The following is a 16,344-nucleotide window of genomic DNA, read 5'->3' on the forward strand; positions in this document are numbered from 1 at the left end:
TTGAGACAGGGTCTCCCAGTAGCCCCAGCTGGCCTGGAACTCACTTTGTAGACCCGGCTGGCCTTGAACTCAAAGAGATCTGCTTGCCTCTGCCTCCCAAGTGCTGGGATTAAAGACGTGTCCCATCACACCCTGCTATTCTTTTCATTTTCTTATTTTTTTTTTTAGGTTACAATCTTAATATATTGCTATTTATTAAAATATATGTACTTTTAGCCAGGTGTGGTAGCACATGCCTTTAATCCCAGCACTGTGGAGGCAGAGGCTGGTGTATCTATGTGAGTTCGAAGCCAGCCTGGTCTACATAGTGAGTTCCAGGACAGCTGGGGCTATAGGGAGACCCTGTCTCAAAAAGACTACCCCCCCAAAAGTGTATATGTATGTATAAGTATGCATACATATAAATATACATATACATATATACACTCATACGTACATACATACATATATATATATATATACACACACACGCACACACTTTTAAGAGTCAGAAATGGCATAGATGTACAGATAATTGAACAGGAAGAATAATCTCGCCTCTGAACTGAGAGTGGAAAAGGAATGTACTAATATGCTCACGGTAAGTTTTCAGAAGGCGCTGAGAGTAGGAAGTTAAAGGAAGTCCTTACCTGATGTCCTTTTTGTTTTCTCTTTAACATGGGAGTGAGATCCTAACACATAAGTCAAAAACTTATTTAGAGAATCAGTTACAGTGGATATATAACAAAAGTTATAGTTGTCCCCTTTTTCTTAGATGCTTTTAAAAAACCTGATTAATTTAACAGGTTTATCATGACAGTGAAGAAGGTCAGAGATACATACAGTTTTATAAACTAGGGGATTTTCCCTATGTTTCCATCCTGGACCCTCGGACAGGTAAGTTTATAGCCATTTATAGCCTTTAACCTGTCATTTGTTTTTCACCTACCTAATAGTTGATCTTTAATATTTGACTGGATCTGATTTTAGCAATGTAATAGTTAAGTTTTCTTCTTTCTTCCTATTACTGTTGTTTAAATATCAATGGTGCGTGTTTAGGGAATCCGTTTCCTGCAACTTGAGAGGTAACAGTAGTTTTTATTTGTTCAGTTCTGTTCTTTTCAAAAGAAACTAATATGTCATCTCTTTATAAGGGATCCATTAGGTTTTCTATCTCTAAATTGTTAAGACGATTTAGGTACTGATTGTATCCCACCATAGAACTAGAGGATGGAGCTGTTTTCATTATTACTTGTATTTATTGAGATTCTGCTTTGTCTTAGGTTCATCTTCCTAAATGGCTGTTAGGAGATAGAATAGAAATCTATCAGCAAGTCATAATTGACCTAGCCTCTAGGTAATGAAGACACCGTAACTTGAGCTAGTTGGGAGTGGGGATATTTATAGCAAATGTTAAAAAATATTTTATTTTTATTTTATGTGTATGAGTGTTAACGCCTGCATGTTGGTAAGTGCACCCGTGTCGTGCAATGCCTGCAGAGGACAAAGAGGCTGTCAGATCCCCTGGAACTGGAGTTATGGACAGTTCTTAGCTGCCATGTGGGTGCTGGGATTTGAACCCAGGTCTTCTTCAAGAACAGTCAGTGTTCTTAACCGCTGAGCTATCTCGCCAGCCCCAAGCAAGTTTAAATTACACATAGGCTAACTATTTAATGAGCATGTTTAGAAAAAGTACTGATTTTATATTTATATATCCTGATTTTTTAATCTTTAGGTCAGAAGCTAGTAGAGTGGCACCAATTAGATGTATCATCTTTCTTGGACCAAGTAACAGGATTTCTGGGTGAACATGGGCAACTGGATGGACTTTCTAGCAGCCCCCCCAAAAAATGTGCCCGATCAGTAAGTATGAGTGATGGACAACTTAAGTATAGTATAAGCATTTTATGTAAAATGTTTGATGTTATATTACCAGTAATTACCAGTAATAATGGATATAGTGAACAGTTACAACAGTTTCTGGCTATACTACATATGTACATTCCTTATATTTTGATAGTTTCCCCTTGTAAAAATTCTATCTTCTCAATGAATTTATAAGACGTATTGATGCTCTCAGCTCCCCAGTTCTCTTACAGGTACAATTGAGACTTCTTTTTTGAGACAGGATCTTCCTGTAGCCCCAGCTGTGTGAAACTTGCTATATAAACCAGGTTGGCAGTATGTAGACCAGGCTCACAGAGATCCATCTGCCTCTGCCTCCTGAGTGATAGGATTAAAGTGTGTACCACCATGTCTGGCTAGGCATAATATATATATATATATTTTTTAATGTATATCTCATTGAATTTTTGTCATTTGCTACAATATAGCTTAATCATATTTATAGGCATAATGTTTTTAATTAGAAACAGTGTCGGGGCTGGAGAGATGGCTCAGCAAATGCTTTTTTCTTTTTGAGACAGGGTCTCCCTGTAGCCCCAGCTGTCCTGGAACTCACTATGTAGACCAGGCGGGCCTCGAACTCACAAAGATCCGCCTGCCTCTGCCTCCCAAGTGCTGGGATTAAAGGTGTGTGCCACCACGCCTGGCTTAACTCACAAAGATCCGCCTGCCTCTGCCTCCTGAGTGCTGGGATTCAAGGCATGCACCAACATGCCCGGCTTTTTTGGTCTTTTTGAGACAGGGTCAGTAAATACTCTTAAGAGGACGTGAGTTCACTTCCCAGCACCAACATCAGGTGGCTCACAAGTGCCTGTAACTTTAACTCCAAGGGATCTGACACCCTTTTCTGGTCTCTGGGAACCTGCATTCAACTAAGAATAAAAAAGCCAGGCGTGGTGGTGCACGCCTTTAAAGGCAGAGGCAGGCGGATCTCTGTGAGTTCAAGGCCAGCCTGGTCTCCATTAGCAAATCTAACTCCAAGGGATCTGACACCCTTTTCTGGTCTCTGGGAACCTGCACTCAACTAAGAATAAAAAAGCCGGGCGTGGTGGTGCACGCCTTTAAAGGCAGAGGCAGGCGGATCTCTGTGAGTTCAAGGCCAGCCTGGTCTCCATTAGCAAATGCAGGCCAGCTGCGGTTACAGGGAGACCTTGTTTCAAAAAGACCAAAAAAAAGAATAAAAATCAAAACACAGCCATAGCTGGCCAAAATGTAGAGAATAAAAGACTGTAGAGTGCATGTCCCTGGATAGAACTCCTATATTAAATCTCACCCACCCAGGGCTCAGGACCATTGTGCAAGAGTGGGTGGAAAGATTGTAAGAGAAAGAGGTGGTAGATGACCACAAGGAAACAGAATTTTCCAGGCTTCTGGGAACTTGCTCAAATGAACTTACATCAATGGTGACAGCCTGCATAAGACCCATGCAAACTCAAACCAGACAAATAGCCAGCAGAGAACTGGGGAAATGAGTAAGAGGCCCCAACCTGAGGAACTATTGGCAGCTGATCACTGCTGTGTGAGGGAGAGTTGGTCTTCCTTATAGGAATGATGCTGGATAGGATGAACAGGCTCCAGTGGATGAACTCACACTGGGGGGACACAGACTTGACTAATAGGTCTTAACATATATGACAGAATGCATGAAATCTGGTGGGGCTACGGGGGATACAGATCGGCATGGGAGTCTAAATATGATTAAGATGTATGAAATGCACAAAAATTCAATAAAAACATATTTATTTATTTATGTTGTTGTTGTTTTTTTTGTTTTGTTTTGTTTTGTTTTTTTGACAGGGTCTCCCTAGTCCCGGTCTTGAAGTCAGTCTTTAGGCTGGCCTCGATCTCACAGAGATTCACCTGCCTCTGCCTCCTGATGGCTGGGATTAAAGGCATGCACTACCATGCCTGGCGTAAAATATATATTGAGAAAAATTAAAATTTAGAAAAAGGAAAAGTAGTGCAAATATGTAGAGCAGGAGACCTGATTTGGTAAGCCAGCCAGTGGAGGCCCTGGGAGGGCTCCTGGTGTCCAAAGTAAAGCAGCAGTGGATGTGAAGTTCTACTTTCAGTATAATTTGGCATTGTTACTGGTTATATAGCTTTAGGACCTGAGAATTTCTACAACATGGTATTACTAGGTAGACATGTTTGCTAATCGGCATTATGATTAGTTCCAAGTAAAAGATCTTCAAGGATAAGGCCGTCTCACATTATAACATTGGTTATAAATTGCTGTTTAGGCTTTGATGGCAATTGAGAATAAAAATAATTTAGAGTATGTATCTTTGGCAGTTTGTATTATGTAGTGACAAAATAGTTACCTTAAGCCATTATCTATGATAAGTGAACTAATCTATTTAAGGAAAAGCCATAAGAGGAGTTCTGAGGGTGGGGTGTGTATGTGGTTTTTTTTTTTTTTTTTTTTTTTTTGGTGAGGGGAAGAAACAGTGACATTGAAGTAGGGTTTCATGTAGCTCAAGCTGGCCCTGAACTCCTTATGTAGCTGAGGATAATCTTGAACTCCTGATCCTCCTACCTTTACCCTCCCTGCCCCAAGTGCTGGGATTTATAGACATGTTCCCACCACATCTTCAGATCTGAGGAAATTTTTTGTTTTGGGGGTTGGGGTGGTGAATAGTTATGGTTGTTGTTGAGATAGGGTCTCACTTTATAACCCAGGTTGGGCCAGAATTTGGCATTCTCTGTCTCCCAAGTGCTGAGATTATAGACATAGACCTGTTTTGTTTTGTTTTGTTTTAAATTTTTCTCCATGATTAGTTAGTATTGACTTTTTCCCTAGTGGACACAGAGCAGATGGTGCACCGCCAGGTATCAAACCTACATTCGAAGGATTGAGGAGGAAGGGGTATTACATATTGCCTCTGTTACACTGTTAGGTGTTTAAACAGCCAGAGATAAAATGTATTAATTTAGCTGGATGAATTTCCTTCTTTTAAATTTTTTTATTGCTTTGTGTGGGGGGAGTGGGGGGGGGAGAGAGAGAGAGAAACAGTCCACTTGTGAGAATTGGTTCTCTCCTTCTACCATGTGCGTTCTGGGGATTGTACTCACTTCGTCATGCGTGGTGGCAAATCCCCTTACTCACTGAGCCAGTTGCCAGACCAGGCTTTTTTTAAAACTTTTACTTATTTTGTTAGTGTATGTGTAGCAGCAGGAGAAGGCAGAGGACACATTTTCTTACATAAGCACAGTCTGGCTTCTGTTAGGAAGCAGAAGACAATGGCTCTGAGATAAGAAACTAGCAATGTCTCATGTTGTTATTCTTTAAAACCGACTATGTGCTACACAGTGTTACCTGTAACCAGTCCAAGTCATTGCATGACATGTGGGCACATCTTTTTGTGTGTGGTGCTATTTTTGTTATTTTTTTCTTTTGTACGGAAATTTTATTGGTTGGGCGTCAGTACACAGACATTTCCATTTGTATACAATTCTTAACATAGGTACCAAAAATCTAAAGAGCCATGTATTGTGTGTGTGTGTGTGTGTGTATGTGTGTGTTTTAAAAGTTATTCCAGTGATGTTCTAATATATCACATATACTACACACTCAGAAGTTTCATCTTCTATAGCACGTTGTCAAAATTGTTAGGTTCCTGAGATGTTAACAGATGGCACCCCATTATGACACGAAGACAGGAGTGTTGTTTTTGTTATGGTTTTTTTTTTAAACAGTTGTACAAAAAACACAGGACTAGAAGTAATTTAAAATATTCAAGACACATTAAATGCACAACTGGGTCTCCAAATCGCCATTAGTATGCTCTGTATTATAGGCTATAAAACTAACCCCCGCCCTTCTATGGAGTTGGTTACTAACACCCAAGACAGTCACAGCCTCTCATGATTAAGTATCCCAAAAAAAGAAACAACCAGTGAATGATTTCACCTTAAAAAAAAAAAAAAATTTTACACTTAAAAAATGGGATGAGGTGAGATTTTTAGAGCTACTAAGAAACTCACATTTACAAAATAGCTGATTAAAGAATTCTCTGGATTGTACAGGAAGGGTGTCAGGAATACCGCTGGACTCTGGTTTTCAGTTCTCTGTTTTCTTCAGGCAGATCTTTAGTTTCTTGGCAGGCCACTTCACCAGCTTTCCCTTTTGTTTGCACCTTTTCCCCAAAGGTTTATCTTTCTGGTGGCCTTTTTTGGCTTTGTTTTCACTTTGGTAGGTGCTAATTTGGCCAGCAGCCTCACGGATCTGCACTTGGACTCCGCCCTCACTGCTACCTCTGAGCCAACTTTACTCTTAGGCGCAAGGGCCATCACTATCTCCTGCTGCCCAGTTTTTTAAAAAAATTTAAATTGAATTCGTTTTTTGGCACAGGATCTCACTATGTTGCCCTGACTGGCCTGGAACTTGCTATGTAGACTAGGCTGGCCTCAGAAACCTGTTTGCCTCTGCCTCCTGAGTGCTGGGATTAAAGGCATGCACCACCATGCCCACCAAGTTGGTTTTTTTTTTAAAGCTTCAAGTTTTATTGAAGTATAGTTGGTGTATAATAAAACTGGACATTGGGGCTGGAGAGAGAGAGCTCAGCAGTTAAGAGCATTGGCTGCTCTTGCAGAGGACCTGGGTTTCTAACATCCACATCGTGGCTAACAACCATCTGTAACTCAAGTTTCAGGGGAATCTGAAGCCCTCTTCTGACCTCTGTGGGCACAACATGGGTGCATTTACATGCATGCAATATATTTGTGCACATAACATACAATAAAAATAATAAATAAATAAAATGTCAAAAGTATTTGGGAGCTTGTATCTAATCCTTAAAAGATTTTAGGGTTACCTCTTCAGAGGGGGGAATGTTGGAGGGGAGGGAGTGGGCATGGATTTAATAAAATACCTTATATGTGTGTATGAAATTCTCAAAGTGTTTTTTTTTTTTTTTTTTCTTGGTCTGTTTGAGACAGGGTTTCCCTGTAGCCCCAGCTGTCCTGGAACTCACTATGTAGACCAGGCTGGCCTCGAACTCAGAGATCCTCCTGTCTCTGCCTCCCAAGTGCTGGGATTAAAGGCATGCGCCACCACACATAGCCTAGACCTCTGTATCTTTTTTTTCCTTTTTTCTTTTTTTTTTTTTTTTTTTTTTTTTTTTTTTTTTTTTTTTTTTAACTTTTGTATCTTTTTAAAAGGGGTGATGATTTAGTGGTTAAAAGGGCTTATAACTGTGGAAGCCTGGTGCCTGATGACCTGCGCTTTATCCCTGGAACCCATATAAAGGTGAAAGAGAACCAGCTCTGCAGAGTTGTCCTCTGACCTCCATACTCACACATCATACATACACACCTACACTAGTAAGAAATTTTAAAGACTTATTAATAATTTTGTGTGTGTGCATGATGTAAGGAGGAGGCCAGTACATGGCACAGTGTATGGAAGTCAGGGGACACTTTTGAAGAGTTAGTTCTCTCTTCCCACCTTTACATGGGTCCAAGGATTGACTGAACTTAGGTTACTGGTCTTGCACAAGTGCCTTTACCTGCTCAGCATCATTCTGGCCCTGCTCTCTTTCCAGATGAAGTATCAACTAAGGTCTTTGGCCAATTTTTTTAATTGACTTTATCTCTTTATTATTGGGTTAAGTGTTCTTATATTCTAAGCAGAAGTCCTGTATTGGATGTGTGGGTTTGCAAATATTTTTTCCCAGTCTGTTGCTTGCTTTATCACTTTTACAATAGTATTGTTTAAAGAACAAAATTTAAAAAGTTGATGAAATATAATTTGACAGCTTTTTATGTTTTTTGTGTTCCATAAAATCTTGCTCTAACCTAGTTAGTTAATTAATTAACTTTGGCTTTTTTAGAGAGGGTCTCACTCTATAACCCTGGCTAGCCTAGAACTATCTATGTAGACCAGGCTGGCCTCCAACATAGAGATCTACCTGCTTGTGCCACCCAAGCACTGGAATTGAAGGTGTGTACCACTATGCCCAGCTTCAAGATTTTATATTAAAATGATAACAAAGTTTAGTTCTTGTTACCTATTTTGAATTGTTTTGTATATGTTATTAAATTGTGGTTTATTGTTGTTATTCTTTGTTTTGTTCTAAGGATGGAACTGAGGATCTGGTGCATGGTTGCCAAGCACTCTGTTACTGAGCTATATTCCCAGTCCCTTGAGTTGGGATTTTATGTTGTAGCATATGGCTATTTGCTTGTTTCAGTACTATTTGTTAAAAAGAATTTCCTTTTTCCCATTCAGCTTACCTTTTGCACCTTTATCAAAATAAAATGATCAAGCTGGGCATGATGGCACATGCTTGTACTCCTGGCACTGAGAGATAGAGGGAAGAGGGTCAGGAGTTCATTCTCGGCTATGTAGCTACATAGATAGAATTCAAGAACAGCCCGAGACACATGAGTCCTTGCCTTTAAAAAAGCAAAAAGAAGGGCTGGAGTCAGGTATGACGGTGCAGCTCTTTGACATCAGCACCAAGGACGGAAAGGCAGAAGGACTAAGACTTCAGGCCAGCTAGCAACATTGTCTCAAAAAGTCAAAATGAGTGTGTTGGGGGGGATGACAAGCACACTCCCAGGGTGTAGTTTAGTGTCAAGCTTGCCTGGCGTGCACAAAGCCTTAAGTTTAATTTGCAGTGTCAGGACTAAATTTTTAAATGAAAAAAAAAAAAGGAAGGTAAAGAAGAAAAAAAGATCTTTTGGTTGCAGTTTTGTCTAGAACTATCTATGTAGACCAGGCTGGCCTCCAACATAGAGATCTACCTGCTTGTGCCACCCAAGCACTGGAATTGAAGGTGTGTACCACTATGCCCAGCTTCAAGATTTTATATTAAAATGATAACAAAGTTTAGTTCTTGTTACCTATTTTGAATTGTTTTGTATATGTTATTAAATTGTGGTTTATTGTTGTTATTCTTTGTTTTGTTCTAAGGATGGAACTGAGGATCTGGTGCATGGTTGCCAAGCACTCTGTCACTGAGCTATATTCCCAGTCCCTTGAGTTGGGATTTTATGTTGTAGCATATGGCTATTTGCTTGTTTCAGTACTATTTGTTAAAAAGAATTTCCTTTTTCCCATTCAGCTTACCTTTTGCACCTTTATCAAAATAAAATGATCAAGCTGGGCATGATGGCACATGCTTGTACTCCTGGCACTGAGAGATAGAGGGAAGAGGGTCAGGAGTTCATTCTCGGCTATGTAGCTACATAGATAGAATTCAAGAACAGCCCGAGACACATGAGTCCTTGCCTTTAAAAAAGCAAAAAGAAGGGCTGGAGTCAGGTATGACGGTGCAGCTCTTTGACATCAGCACCAAGGACGGAAAGGCAGAAGGACTAAGACTTCAGGCCAGCTAGCAACATTGTCTCAAAAAGTCAAAATGAGTGTGTTGGGGGGGATGACAAGCACACTCCCAGGGTGTAGTTTAGTGTCAAGCTTGCCTGGCGTGCACAAAGCCTTAAGTTTAATTTGCAGTGTCAGGACTAAATTTTTAAATGAAAAAAAAAAAAGGAAGGTAAAGAAGAAAAAAAGATCTTTTGGTTGCAGTTTTGTTTGTTTTCTCTCTAGTTTCTAATTTCTAGGTCATTCATTAATTACCATCAGTTCGTTTTTTCCTTTTCCTTCTGCTTAGCTTGGCATTTAATTTAGCTTTCTTTTTCAAAGTGGAAACTTTTTTTTTTTTTACAAAAATCGAAGTTTAGTTTGAGATCTTCCTGAAACTTCTAGTATATAAGCATCTAATATTTAATTTCTCTGTAAAGTTTTTTAAAAATAAAACTATAAGGACCAGGTGTGATGGCTCATTCTTGTAATTCTAGCACTCAGGAGGCCAGTCAGGACTATATAATGAATTCTAGATTAGTGCAGGCTACAAAGTGAGATACTGTCTCAAGAAAACCCCATAAACTAAGCAAATAAAAACTGTAGGACTAGCAGTACATGGTCTTTTCTGGGTCTATTTTCATTTATAACCATATTGGGGTTCTACAAGGGATGAGAGAAGAGTTGTGTATTGGATAGGAATGTAGTGGTGTCTACTGTTGCCTTCCTGTGCAGTGTTACTGTAAATCTACAGTCAGTTAAGTTTTATGTTCTACCTACTTCATGTGGGTGGTAAAATAGAATTGTTTATTTGTAAATTACCTTTAATTTTTTGCTTTGTGATGGGCAGGTAGTATAAACCAAAATTCATTCAAAATTTGTTGCCTTTTGTTTTTTTGTTAGAAACGCAGATTTTGTTTACCTTTTATATATTTATTTATTTATGTATTTATTTATTTATTTATTTTATGTGTATGAGCGTATTGCCTGCATGTATGTGAGTGTACCCGTGTCGTGCAGTGCTGCGGAGGTCAGAAGAGGGCTTCAGATTCCCCTGGAACTGGAGTTAAGGATGGTTCGTAGCCACCATGTGGGTGCTGGGAACTGAACCCAGGTCCTCAGTGCTCTTAATCGCTTGAGCCATCTCTCCAGCCCCTCTGTTTTACCTTTTTATTGTGAAAAATTTTAAGCATATTAAAAATGTTGAGGAAAATCCTTACTGAAATCCTTTTTTGTTGTTGTTCCTTTTGAGACAGGGTCTCCCGGTAGCCCCAGCTGTCCTGGAACTCACTATGTAGACCAGGCTGGCCTTGAACTCACAGAGATCCACCAGCCTCTGCCTTCCAAGTGCTGGGACTAAAGGCATCTGTCACCATCTGGCTTCTCCATTGTTTTTTCTGTTACTGTTTTTTTTGTTGTTTGTTTTTTACAGGGTCTCCCTGTAGCCCCAGCTGACCTGGAACTCACTATGTAGACCAAGCTGGCCTCAAACCCACAGAGATCTGCCTGCCTCTGCCTCCTGGGTGTTGGGATTTAAGGTGTGTGCCACCACCCAGCTTCTCCATTGTATTTTTTTTTTAATTTATTTTAATTAAAAGAAGCATTTCATTACAACAGCATTAACCTATTCAATAACATTTTTCTGAGCTAGGGTACATCTCTTTCAAAATTGGCTGGAGAGTGTTTTCTTTACAGGTATGAAACTGGGTAGACTGACCAGGCCCCAGGGAACAGACCCACACTGAAGAGCATTTGGGAACACAAATTAGATTTATAGGTCTTTAAAAAGTAATAATAGAAAAATTCATTTCAGGGCTCTTGACATTGAGACGTTTTCACATGCATTTCTAATCTCTATATACATGACTATCACTGGTCACAGTCACCCACCTTCTGAGCTCCTCGGCATCTGAGCATGAATACAAACTCGTCAGGTAGACAGCCTTCCTCTCCCACTATAGCCTCCATACTCTGCTATCCCTGCCACTGTCCACTGTGCTGTCAGCACCCCCATCCATTCCCCCCTATCTGCCCTTCTGGTAAATCTAGTCAGCCAGAGGTCCCTGTTCCAGGAGGATCCGCTGTTCCTTATCAACGGCAATCCATTGTCAGTATTCCTTTGGATAGAATTGGGGTCTTCCATTGTATTTTTTAAGACAGGGTCTCTCACTGAATCTAGAGCTCACTGATTGGCTAGCTAGCAAGTTCAGGGGGGCTGCCTCTCTCCCCACCCCTCCCCCAGCATTAGAGTTACAGACACATGCCACTGTTGCCCCTGATTTTTTATATGGGGTCCCAGGATCCAAACTCAGAACCACATGCGTTCATGGCAGGTATTTTTCTGATGGAACCATCTCCCTAGTCCCGTTCATATTATTTTAAAGAACTCTCAGAATTAAAAAAAAAATATCATTTTGGGAGGGTCTACATACCATGGCATGCTCGGTAGAAGTCAGGGGACAGCTTTATGGAGTTGGTTTTCTCCTTCTACCTTTTACATGGATTCCAGGGATTGAACTCAGGTTACTAGGCTATACCTACTCAACCACCTTGCCTGTCCCAGAATTCATTTTTTTAATATGTTATTATTTTTATGTGTACAAGTGTATTGCCTGCATGTATGTGAGTGCACCCGTGTCATGAAATGCCGCAGATGTCAGTAGAGGGCTTCAGATTCCCCTGGAACTGGAGTTAAGGACTGTTCGTAGCTGCCATGTGGGTGCTGGGAATTGAACCCGGGTCCTCTGCAAGAGCAGTCAGTGCTCTTAACCACTGAGCCATCTTTCCAGCCCCTCAGAATTCATTTTTTTGTTCATTAATACTTTGCTATATGTCTTGATAAAGACTTCTCCATGCACCCCCATTTTAGGGATTGAACCCAGGACCTTGCTCATGCCTGGCAAATGGTCTGCCTGTGAGCTATATCCCTAGCCCCACTTTACTTCCCACTTTTTATTTTGAGGCAGTCCCACCAAGTTGCCCAAATTGGACTTGAACATACTTGAGTTAAAATGTGCCTTGAACTTGTAGTCCTCCTGCCTTAGCCTTCTGAGTAGCTGGGATTACAGGCCTGTGTCACAAAACCCAGCTAAGTCCTTATTTTCATTTTTTGAGTTCTTTATTTTTATTTAATGTGTATGAATGTTTTGCCAGATTAATATATTTATGAGTATCACATGCACACCTGATACTTGTGGAGTCCAGAAGGAGGTCTGAAACTTGAGTTACAGACAGTTTGTGAGCTGCCATGTGGGTATTGTGAACAGAACCCTCGTCCTCTACAAGAACTAAGTGCCCTTAATGGTTGAGCCATCTCTCCACCCTCCCAAGTCCTTTATTTTTTTAAAAAAATATATAAGAATAAGCTGGGTGTGGTGGCACACACCTTTAATCCCAGCACTCGGGAGGCAGAGTCAGGCAGTTTGTGAGATCCAGACCAGCCTGGTCACAGGGAGGCCCTAACTCAAAAAGATTTTTTAAAAAACTGCCTTAGTTTAAAAAAACTACCCTTAAATTAACAGTAATATCTTTGTTGAATTTTTGTGTATTTCATACACAAGGACCCACACTCTGTGGACTCTTATTCTGTGTTTTGGCCTCTTTTGTGTTCCTGGCCCTCTGCTGCATGAGGGAGCTTCATTGATGAGAATTGAAAGATGCATTATTGTTCTCTTCATCCCTTGTTCTATGAGTAATTCCCTTAATATAATACAGGATGTGACTTCAGCACACACACACACACACACACACACACACACACACACAGTCACTGTAGTATGCTTGAGTGCCAATCTTTTACTCATGTATTATGGTGCTGAGTCAGGAGGAAGAAGATTGAGAGAGAGTTCAAGACCAGCCTGAGCCCCATAGTGAATTTGAGGTTGGACTACCTGAGACTCTTGTCTCAAAAAACAAAACCAAAAGTTGGTCTAAAAAATAAACAAAATTAAAAAAAAAAAAAAACAACAAAGTTCCATTCAAGTGACCAATGCTTTGTGACTTTTATTCACTGAAATTTGTATTATTCAAAATTTAACAAGATGCCGGGCGTGGTGGCACACGCCTTTAATCCCCGCACTCGGGAGGCAGAGGCAGGTGGATCTTTGTGAGTTCAAGGCCAGCCTGGTCTACAGAGTGAGTTCCAGGCAGCTGGAGCTACAGGGAGACCAAACAAACAAACAAAATTTAACCAGAAGAGTAGAATTTTCTCTAGCATTGAGATGGCTCAGCGTATAAAGGCACTTCCCACCTGGGCACTTCCTACTAATCCTGATGAGCTGAGTCCAATGCCAGGAACCCACATGGTGGAAAAAGAATAAACTCCTGAAAGTTGTCCTCTCATTTCCACATGTGTGCGCTGTGGCCCGTGCACACCCACCCACATGCATATTGTTTTAGTTTGCTTTCTGTTGCTGTGATAAAACAGTGACCAAAACCAACTTGGGGAAGAAAGGGGTTTATTTCATCTTACAAGTTACAGGCCATGTTGAGGGAAGTCAGGGCAGGAACTGAAAGCAGGAACTTGGATCTAGGAAGCCTGTGGGCATGTCTATGAGGCATTTTCCTGATTGTTGAGTGATGTGGGAATACCCAGGTCACTGTGGGTGGGGCCACCCTGGGCAGGTGGTCCTGAGCTGTATAAGAAAGCAAGTTGAGCACAGGCCAGAAGAGCAAGCCAGTAAGCAGCTCTTGCAGAGGACCCAGGTTCAATTCCCAGCACCCACATGGTGGCTAGCAACCATTCCTAACTCCAGTTCCAGGGGAATTTGGTGCCCTCATCTGACCTCTGGGGACATTGCATCACATGAGTGCACTTGCATACATGTAGGCAATATACTCATACACATAAAATAAAAATGAAATATTTTAAAAAACTATAATTCTGATATTTTTCTTACCCACAAATAATCTATTTTCTTGACTTTGTTCATTTTGATGCCAAAAATGCCTGAGCTTAAAATACCGTTGTGCAGCCAGGCTTGGTAGCGCATGCCTGATTTAGTCCTAACACTCAAGAGGCAAAAGCAGGTGGATCTCTGTGAGTTCAAGGCCAGTCTGGTCTATATAGTGAGTTCAGGCCAGCTGGGGCTACAGCGAGATCCTATCTCAAAAAGATGCTCCACTCCCTCCAAAAAAACCCAATGTGCTAGGTACTAAGAGAGCCTTGTGTTGTGGCTTTGTTTATGAGACAGGGATTTTCTCTGTCTCCCAGGGTAGCCTCAGATTTCCATCAGTCGTCTTGCTTCTGCCTCCTAAGTATTGAAATGATAGTCATGTGTCACCATTTCCAACTTCATGATAGCTTTTTACTTTTATTTTTAAAATATGTTTCAATTGGCTTTCTAAAGAAGTCCTTGCCGTCCAATAGCTTGATGTTTAGTGCATGAGACAGATTGAGCTTCAGCAGGGAATAATAATGGCAAGTTGACTATTATATTTTTACCCCTGTTTGATTTGGTTATTCTTTGGTTTAACTATCTTTCCACCTGTTGTTTTATGACTGCATCTCACAGGAGAGCCTTATAGATGCAAGTGAAGACAGCCAGCTAGAAGCCGCCATCAGAGCCTCCTTGCAAGAGACACATTTTGATTCAACACAGACAAAGCAGGATAGCCGTTCAGATGAAGAATCTGAATCTGAACTTTTTTCTGGCAGCGAGGAGTTCATTTCTGTTTGTGGTTCAGATGAAGAAGAAGAGGTAGAGAATCTTTCTAAGTCCAGAAAGTCTCCTCACAAAGATTTGGGGCATAGAAAAGAGGAGAACAGAAGGCCACTGACTGAGACTTCAGCCAGAACTGAGCCTGGGACAGCCACAAACCATCAAGGATTGCCAGCTATGGATCCCGAGATCTTGGAGCTATCACCTGAAAAGTCAGATGGAGTAGTGGAGGGGATAGATGTAAATGGTAGGTTACAGTATCAACCTACTTAGTAAAACTTGAGTATTAGTGAATGATTTGCTTCAATTATTTGATCTGCTATATTAAACAAATATTTTTTTGACTCTTCCCTTAGGACCAAAAGCACAGCTGATGTTGCGGTACCCAGATGGAAAAAGGGAACAGATCACTCTTCCAGAACAAGCTAAACTGCTAGTGAGTTTATCTAATTAAAACATTTTTGAAACAGAGAAACTGTTTGTAGTACTGGGGATTAAACTAATAACCTAATGCATGCTAGGCAAGCCTTCTAATACTAAGCCATAACTTCACTGCAGAGAATGTAAATAATTGAATTAATCCAGTAGGCATCGCTTTATTCTTTGAAATCAGTATTGGGTATCTAATCTCTAACTGGAAACTTAACTATGGCAGGTCATGGGTTGGTTTGTTTGAGACAGGTTTTTTTTTGTGTGTGTTTTGTTTTAAAACTCCATAGCCCAAACTGGCCTGGAACTTAAAGTAGTTCTTTTACTCAGTTTCCCAAGTGCTGGAATTACAAACATGAGCAACCATGCCTGGCTTAGTCTTATTTTTAAATAGTTTATTTCCTTCTCACATTATCTTCAGCAAGTCACAAGCCAGTCAAAGCTTTTCTGTTCTGCATCTATGTGGAATACAAACCCAGCTGAAATGATTACTTCTGAAAAAGGAGTGGATTTATCTGAAGACTATAGTGGGGATCTTGAGTTTCTTTTTTTTATTTGGGACAGGGTCTCCCTGTAGTTCCAGCTGGCCTGGATCTTGCTATGTAGACCAGGCTGACCTATGTCTTATAGAGATCTGCTTGTGTCTGCTGTGCCCCCCGCCTGCTGGGATTAAAGGCATGCACCATTGTGCCAGGCCATCTTGAGTTTCATAGTAGCTGTTACTACAAAGTGGTTAAGAAGTGGTTAAGAAAGCATGGTGGTGCACGACTTTAATCCCAGTGCTTGGGAGGCAGAGGCAGGTGGATCTCTGAGAGTTCAAGGCCAGCCTGGTCTACATAGTGAACCCAGGACAGCTGGGGCTACAGGGAGACCCTGTCTCAAAAAAAAAAAAAAAAAAAAAAAGTGGTTAAGAACCACAAATAACATCTCCAGCCAAGTGTGAAATTGTATGTAATTGTGTTATAGGATTCTGCCCAGGTTAAAGGGCTTCTCAGAGCTTCTATTATGAACCTCATTTCTCAGGTATTTTGTTTTTGTTTCAGTTTTTAAAAATCTGAATTA

At 40.7% G+C, this 16,344-nt stretch overlaps 1 protein-coding gene across 1 annotated transcript in view; it reads left to right on the forward strand.

The window, feature by feature from the left end:
• The window catches only part of Ubxn7 (UBX domain protein 7), an 86,722-nt gene that overhangs the window by 63,879 nt on the left and 6,499 nt on the right, over positions 1-16,344 (forward strand). Inside the window, exons 7-10 of the mRNA XM_008838526.3 lie at positions 786-876; positions 1,715-1,842; positions 14,707-15,100; positions 15,210-15,289. Coding sequence (XP_008836748.1) covers positions 786-876; positions 1,715-1,842; positions 14,707-15,100; positions 15,210-15,289 — 693 coding nt within the window. The remainder of the gene's footprint in view (positions 1-785; positions 877-1,714; positions 1,843-14,706; positions 15,101-15,209; positions 15,290-16,344) is intronic.

The sequence above is a fragment of the Nannospalax galili genome, unplaced genomic scaffold (genome assembly GCF_000622305.1).
Source record: "Nannospalax galili isolate Female #2095 unplaced genomic scaffold, S.galili_v1.0 scaffold598, whole genome shotgun sequence".
Classification (NCBI taxonomy): domain Eukaryota; kingdom Metazoa; phylum Chordata; class Mammalia; order Rodentia; family Spalacidae; genus Nannospalax; species Nannospalax galili.